Below are 8076 nucleotides of genomic sequence, written 5' to 3'. Positions count from 1 at the left end.
ATAAAGCAAAAATTAATGGATACAAGGGGGGTAAGGGATTGCAAACCAGTATGTAGTAGGTGACTTTAATACTCCAAGATCCAGTTACTGTCCAAAAATTTCACCACTGAACACATGAGATTTTGGTGGTATATTCTGAATCTAAATAATACTTGCCTATTAAGTAAACATATACAGATTTATACTAGCTCTTGTACTATACTTGTGGTATTATTAAAAACAGGACGGGGCATGATGGTACACACCTGTAATCCCGGCACTCAGGAGGCTCAGGTAGGAGGATCACTGCAAATTCAAGGCCAACATGGGCTACATAATGAGTTCAAGACCAGCCTGAACTACATGGTTAGAACTTGTCTCAAAACAAATAAACAAAACCCCAAGAAAACAAAAATTCAGGAAAGTGAGAAATAAGCCATTAAAAGAAGACCATTTGAGCAATTGCTCTTAATTTAATGCTTAAAACCACATTAAATATCTGTGAGCCATGTTTCAGTCTAAGAGGAACTTTTTCTTTTTTTTTTAAATCTGTTACAGGTTCTCACTACACAGCTCAGACTCATAGTGATCCTCCTGGCTCAGCCTCCTCAGCGCTGGAATTACCAGTGTGCACTACCATGCCCAATTTCGATGGCTGGCTCAGTGTGGGGCCAACAAGGCATGCGGTACCAGGATCAAATCCAGGTCTTCGCGCTTGCCAGGCAGGCGCTTACACTGCTGAACTATCTCCCCAGCCCTAAGAAAAGATTTTAGGAAAAAAAATTAATGACAAGGCTCTTGCCTTGAGTTCTCTGAGGTACAGTAACCTTAGCTGTTGCAAGCATTAACATTTAAGTTACTCAAGTGAGCAGACCCTTTGTGACTAGAGAAAAAGAGTATAACTCTCTTTGATAAAGGTGCTTTACAACTACCTAGCACATGCCAGCACTTCTAGAAAGAACTAAAACACAACCACTTGTCCTATCTTGGGGGAATACAGGCAATATAGAAAAGCAAGAGGACTATACTGGCCTGTTGCCAAAACAGGGCCTGTGCCTCCACACTGATGAGAGTAGATAGGCAGTGGTTGCCCAAGTCTCCAAGATTACGGGGTACTACAAAATCAGAGCCATGCAGACTATTATCAAATATTTTGATGTTCCATGTCATTCTGTATAACATTTTTAAAAACTTAGGCCAAACTCGACCAAGCATAAGCTCCCCATATTTAACAGGTAAATTACTATTCTAAACAACTTTTGTGTGCTATGTGGAATGTTGAAATGCAGTATAGAGACACAAATAGTAATGGCCCTTGTAGCCTGCAACTGTGATAGCTCAGTAGGACACAAAGATGACAGCAGCAGCCTGCTACGAGAAAAGCTAACTCAAACACACGTACACACGTGCACACATGCACAAACACAGGGAGTTTCACACTGACTCATCCTGACTGTCCTTACTCACTCTGAAAATCAGCATAGGCTGGGATGCTTCTAATTCTTGGCTAAGAATACAATCCCAGGAGAAATAAAGCAGATTGCTCCAAACTACTATGTAAGTGTCACCAAATGTAGGTTCACAGCTATTTTCCTCATCAGGTTAGGGCTGAAAGGGATATGGGCAACAGAATCAATCTTTGCCTCTGACTATGAAGATCATTATCTTTAATATGATTGCAACTTTCTCTTGAGGAAAAAGTGCTACATTAGTAAAAATGATAATTAGTAAATTATACTTAGTGAACTAAAAAGTGGTAATGTGAAACTTACTGTTTCACATTAATGCCCTATCAATGATGCATCTTGAAATAACATGATTCAAAGAGCACAATAATATAAAGCCATGTGGTAAAATTTCACACAAAAGGCCAGGAAATAATCTTGGGAAAGATGGACTACTACCACAGTTAGTTACTATTTCATTATTCCAATTTACTCATGCTCAGTCGAAGTTTAGAAAAGGGAGAAAGAAGATGAAAGAGTTCTTTACTGCCAGACTTTTTGAAATGAAAAATAAAATATAACTAGTTGAGTGTGGAGAACTTAGAACAATTTTTACCTAAAATTACTTCAAATGAAAATAAAGAGTAAAGTGTTATTGAAAAACTCTGTTTTATTTACTTTTTCTTTTCGTTTTTGAGACAGGATCTCACAATGGAGTTCAGACTAGCCTTAAACTCACTACACAGCCCAGGCTGGCTTTGCCCTTGCCACAATCTTCCTGTGTCAGCTCCTGACTGTTGGGATTACAGTCTCCATTTTATCTGTGAGTTCTGACTCCACTCACTCTCAAGCACATATAAGAATTTGATGAAAACAACATCATAAATCGGTGGCAGAAGGACGATGTTATCACATGACGCTGGATCTTTGGCTACTTGGTAACATAAAATTTAAAATTTAAAGGTAAATAAAATAAATTAAGTTCTCATTTCAAATCAAACCCTACAATGACATCTTGATTGTCCTTAAAAAAGAATTACAAAAATATGATGCTGATTTACTACTCAGCAAGAAATATATAAGAATATTAATATAAGCAGGATTAAGAGTATGAACTAATTCTTACATGTTCTTCCCACACTTTCTTTTCTCTCTCATATGCTTCCTTTCTCTTTCGCTCTAGTTGTTCTTTTAGTACAGCAGCACGTGCATTTGTCTGGGCCTGAAAATAAAAAAGATCAACAAAATTAGTTAGCAGAAAGAGGCCATAGGGCCCCCGTTCATTGACTTAATAGTCCACAAAGAAGGTGGATGTTGATCCAGAAAATGCAAGCTCACACTAATCAGCAGATCCTGGAATCTGCTTGACATATACTTTCTGCTCAATATGCAAATATTTGCCGAATGAAAACAAATGCTGATATGTTAGAATGAAATTAAAATATAAAATGATTATTATATATAACTTATCTCCAGAGAAATGGATAACTATACTTCATTTCTAAGGTTATCAGATTTTCTTTTCAGGATTACTGTTTCATAGTTTCTTTGGTTTGTTTCACAGTTTTATATATCAATGTCATGATTTCATCTAACTGTTCTTTATAAAAATAATGTAAAGAGAAAAGTACTATCTTTCAAAAGCAAAAATGTGACAGGATAAAGGGTAGAAATAAAACAAGAGCATAAAATAAACGCAAAACACAATCTTCCACATTAGCTTTCAATTTCCTCCAAGAAGCTATTACTTCTAGTCAGACCTTAATGGATTCAATGCTTCTGCGCCTCAAGTCAGCCTCTTCACTTTCTTCTTGTCCTTCACAACTATCAGCTTCTTTCTATAAAATAAGTAGATAAGCTCACCACTCAGGACGCAGCCTTCAAGTTCAGTGCAGAGCTCTGTATAGATAATGTAAGTAGACTAGCATCTAAAAATATGAACTGAGAAATCGCCAACACTGTTAGTTTTCTTCCAAAGCTGTAATTGAATTCTACACAATCATCAACTCCATGGAAAATAAAAACAAACAAACAAATAAAAGAATAATATGGAACATGCATTATCAATTTATGGACACTAGTTCTACTGTTCTCTCAGAATTATTCTGGAGTAAATGGTGCTATAAATTTTAAATCATATTAAGATTTACTTATTAATATGCGTAGTTTTCTGTCTTTGATTTTTACTGTCTGCATCAGTTTTTATTTTTTGTTACCTTAATATATCATAATATCATCAATTACTTTTTATTTATTTGTTTTGGGGAGAGTTTTACTGGGAAACAAACTGAGGGCCTCAAACATGTGAGGCAAGTGCTCTGCTACTGAGCTATAGCCCCAGGCCTTGATTACTTTGTAAGAGATTAAGGCCCTGCCAAATAGCTCAGGGGATTAAAGCACCTGAAGCAGGTACAGGGGTGGGAGTAGGGGGTGGGGGGTGGGGGGTCCTGCTCAGACGGTGATTGAGGCTGGGAATGGCGGAGCACGCCTGTAATCCCAGCTCTTGAGAGTCTGCAAACAGCAGAATCATCATGAGTACGATCTAGTAGTGAGACCATGAACACCCTGTAGACCTTTCCCTAAAACACAGAAGAAAAAAAAAAAAAACCCTTTGTAAGAGATTAGGTTTTTAATTTACCTTTTCACCACGAAGTTTGGCTTTAATTTCCTGACGTTCATTGAAATTCTGTAGTCTTATTTGCCTCAGTCTTGCCAGATAAACCTACAAATTGGAAAAAACACCGAACATTTACTTGCAAGAAAAATTATCAATGTTTTTAATGCTAAAAAACCTTAATTCAAGGAAAAGTGTTAATCCAAATACAAGAAATAAAAGTTGTGATATTTGGTTAATGGCAATATAATATTAGCTTCCAGGAGTTTAGAGCAATTTTTTTCTGAAAAGAAATATGCAATAATTACATATTTTTAATTTTATCAAAAGAAACGAAATTCAATTTAGAAGACTGAAAAACAGTTATGGGGTAAAATTATAATACAGCATAATTATATTAAGTCAAAGTATAATAAGCAATCGTCATGGACTTGCAAAATTTTCAAGTAATTGTTAAGAATTTAAACCATGCAAGAAAGGAAAGCGATAAACTCAAAAATGGCTATGTGATGGAGGTAGCGAGCATGCGGAAGCATACCTCTTCCTCTTTGTTTCTTGGCTTCCCTCCTCTTGAAGAGCTGGGCCTGCCTCCACACATAGCTGCCAGGTTTTGCAGGATTCCCTGTTTTCATTTAATGTACTAAGTTTAAAAGAATGACTGGGGCTATATCATCATCTTACCTAGGAATACCCATGTGGCACTTTAAAAAGAGGTTTTCACAACCCCTTTATAGGTTACAGAAAACCTCAGTTAATTCGTTCCTCTAAAGAACCAATCATTTCATTCTAATTTTAGTATATGTGCTGCCCGAGCGAGCACAGACCCAATCATTTCAAAGGGCCACTCCACTTCTACACAGGTCTACATACATACTACAAATATGCAGGTGTATGCACATGCGTTTTACACACACATATACACCTGAACTCAGTAAATATGTTGCATGTTAATTGTAAAATTTAAACTAAACTATTTGCTCTTGGAAATGTCTGTTACTAAACTGCCAATGATAAACTGATGTACTTTTAGAACATTATTGTTAATGTGGAATTACCTTTTAGGAAAGTAATGTACTTCAATAAAATTATCAGATTCTCAAGTTATCTACTTTCTCTTCCTGCAGCATACAAGCATGTTTCAAGTTCCAACTTCAAAAAAAATTCTTATTTTACTTCTTTGTCTTGCATTTTTATTAGTTTATTGAAGTGTGCTTTTTTATATTCATCATCTCTATTTTCCTGCTTGCCATTCATTTTTTAATCCCCTACAATTTGCTTTCTGGTTCTATTATGAGAATTTTCTAAGATCAGTGAGGTCCTTGGAAAAGATTCACACAGAGCTTTCTAACTAATTTTTTAACTTATTTCCATTGAAACTTAGTTTTGACTAAATTCTCTTATTACTTTTCTCTCATAACAATATAGGTTCACGGCAGAAAATGTATAAAATAAAGAAAATACAAGTTGTGCATAATTCTAACATCTGAGAAATTTAAAATTCAGGGTATTATCTTCTGAATTTTCTTTTATTCGCATGTATGCACATACACTTGTTTTTACAGAAATTAAGTTTTGTACAATTACGGTTTTTCAGTTCATTTTATACTCTGATTCTCTTCCATGTTCAATTAATGCTTCTTACAATTTTTTTTTTTTTTTTGAGACAGGATCTCATTATGTAGTTCACGCTAGTTCTAAACTCACTATGTAGTCTGGGCTGGCCTTGAAATCATAGCAATCCTCCTGCTTCAGCCTCCAGAGTGCTGAGATTACAGGCATGCGCCACCAAGTTTTAAAGCTGATTAAGGATCAAGCTGCCTCCAAGGCACCAGCTGCAGAGCGGGACTGGAATTATCTGAAGTTTCACTGCTATCCTCAGTGAATGGCTCGCAAAGCCCTGCAGGAGAAAAGGTGATGGGCTTGCCACCTGTGTGGGGATTCACCCATTGCCATTCCTTTGGTGGTAAAAGAAAACATGCTTAGGGAACGTACGTATGTATGTATATAATGGATCTGGATTGGATTCTCTAGTACTCAGTCTAGGAATCCAGAGAGATACAAAGAAAATCCAGAAAAATCACTGTTATTCCTCATTTCAAATGCCAAGGTCCTTAGTCAGTTTACTTTCTAATATTTAGAATCCTATTATTGTATGATAAAGAATTTGTAGGTTAACTGAGAAAGAGAAGGAAAAATGAGTTTATGCCATGTGCTCTGAGACTATGCAGAAATACTTTTTAATAGCAAAGCACTTTTTTGTTTCTTTGTTTTTAATCTTTTATTTGTTATAGCATCTTGCTATGCAGCTTGAACTCCTACTGATCCTCCTGTCTCAGCCTTCCTAGTGCAGGGATTACAGGCATGCACTACGCCCAGTTTTGGTGGACAACACAGCATGCTGAGGGTTCTGGGGCAGCACGGCATGTGATACTGGGGATCGAACCTGGGTCCTTGTGCTTGCCAACCAGGCATTTAGACCACTGAGCTATCTCCCCGGCCCAACAGCAAAGGTGTTTTTGTTTTTTAAGGTTTTTAGTACAGGGTCTACAGGGTCTCACTATGTAGATTGGACTCATAGTGATTCTCCTGTTTTCAGCTTCCCAAGCACTGAGATTACAGGTGCACACCACCACGCACTGGGGATCGAACCCAGGTCTCTGAGTCTGCCTAAGCAGGAGCTTTAATCTGCTGAGCTATCGGCCGGCCCTAACAGCACAATTTTAACACTGCAATACACTCTATGGTATGGCCAGCACACAAGTTCTCAATATACTTACATGGCATTGTTGTAAAGACAAGAAGAGCTTATTACAGGGTATACTGTTCCCTCCCCACTCATATGTTGAATTCTAATCCCTAATTAACTTCAGTTGGCCTTATTTGGAGAGAAGATCTTTACCAACTCAAAATTAGGTAAGTAGCATAAATCTGAAAGCAATATGGCTGTGGTTATAAAAAGGGAAAATTAGGAGAGACAAATATAGGGAAAAGAGCACATGAACTTAAGGCAAAGGTCAAGGTAATGATCACACACATCAAAGAAAGTCAAAGATAGCCAGTGGTGGTAGGACAGGGGGATAGAACACATTCATCTTAATTTTCAGAGGGAAATAACTCTGTTGAAAAAATGATCTTGGACTTTTTGCCTCCAGAATTATGAGATAATGAATTTCTTTTGCTTTTAGATACTTAATTTGTGACACTGGCTATAACAGCCCTAGCCAACTAATATAGTGCTAGTGTATTTAAGCTAATATAGAGCTAATTGTATAATGTCTAGCATAATAAGCTTTAATAAACCATTATTAGCATTTAATTGCTGTTTAATTATCTTTTTTCTTCACTAATACTTCCTGCTAGCATGGAACCTTACATTTCATAATTAATGTTTGTGTAACACTAAATGAAAGGATAAATGTTTAACAGTTAACTGGGAATCTTTAAAAGCATTTTCTAGGGGGCATGCCCACTAGCTCAGGTGTTTAGGTACCTGCTGAAACAAAGCAGTCAGGCTCAGGATGCTGTGGTTCGATCTCCTCATCCTCAAGCCAAACCAGACCCGCCCTGAAGGCATCCTGACAGGCACTCCTCCCCCCCACAAAAAAAGCATTTTCTATACATGGTATTATTTAAAATGCAGTCATGAAAATAACATTTTTTCAAGGAAAATCGTATTGCTTCATTTTTTGTGAGATTCTGAGGTTCTTTTTTTTTTTTGGCAAGAAATAGATTTGCTTTATTTTAAACAAATTATTTTGTTAGTATTATGTTTTATTTATTTGATATAGGGTCTGACTACGCAGCTCAGAATCATAGTGATCCTCTTGTTTTCAGCCTCCCCAGTGCTGGGATTACAGGCTTATTCCACCATGCCTAGTCTCAGTGGCTGACTCAGTGTGCTCTTTTTTTTTTTTTTTTTTTTTTCAACAAATAATACACTGCATATATTCCTCTTAGTGGTTAATTGCTGTACAAGATGCAGACTTGTGATTCTATTTACAAACACCATTAGAACAAATCATTCTATTCATTAACAGA

The 8076-nt window shown here is 36.7% G+C and overlaps 1 protein-coding gene across 1 annotated transcript in view; it reads right to left on the bottom strand.

Moving 5' to 3' along the window:
- Nek1 (NIMA related kinase 1) overlaps positions 1-8076 on the bottom strand; it is a 227734-nt gene that overhangs the window by 114348 nt on the left and 105310 nt on the right. Inside the window, 4 exon segments of the mRNA XM_023700104.1 lie at positions 2551-2646; positions 3185-3262; positions 4063-4146; positions 4577-4660. Coding sequence (XP_023555872.1) covers positions 2551-2646; positions 3185-3262; positions 4063-4146; positions 4577-4660 — 342 coding nt within the window.

The sequence above is a fragment of the Octodon degus genome, unplaced genomic scaffold (assembly GCF_000260255.1).
Source record: "Octodon degus isolate 3935 unplaced genomic scaffold, OctDeg1.0 scaffold00121, whole genome shotgun sequence".
In the NCBI taxonomy this organism is placed as follows: domain Eukaryota; kingdom Metazoa; phylum Chordata; class Mammalia; order Rodentia; family Octodontidae; genus Octodon; species Octodon degus.
The sequence above is the reverse complement of the archived record's forward strand: the minus strand, read 5'-3'. Positions and strand labels throughout refer to the sequence as shown.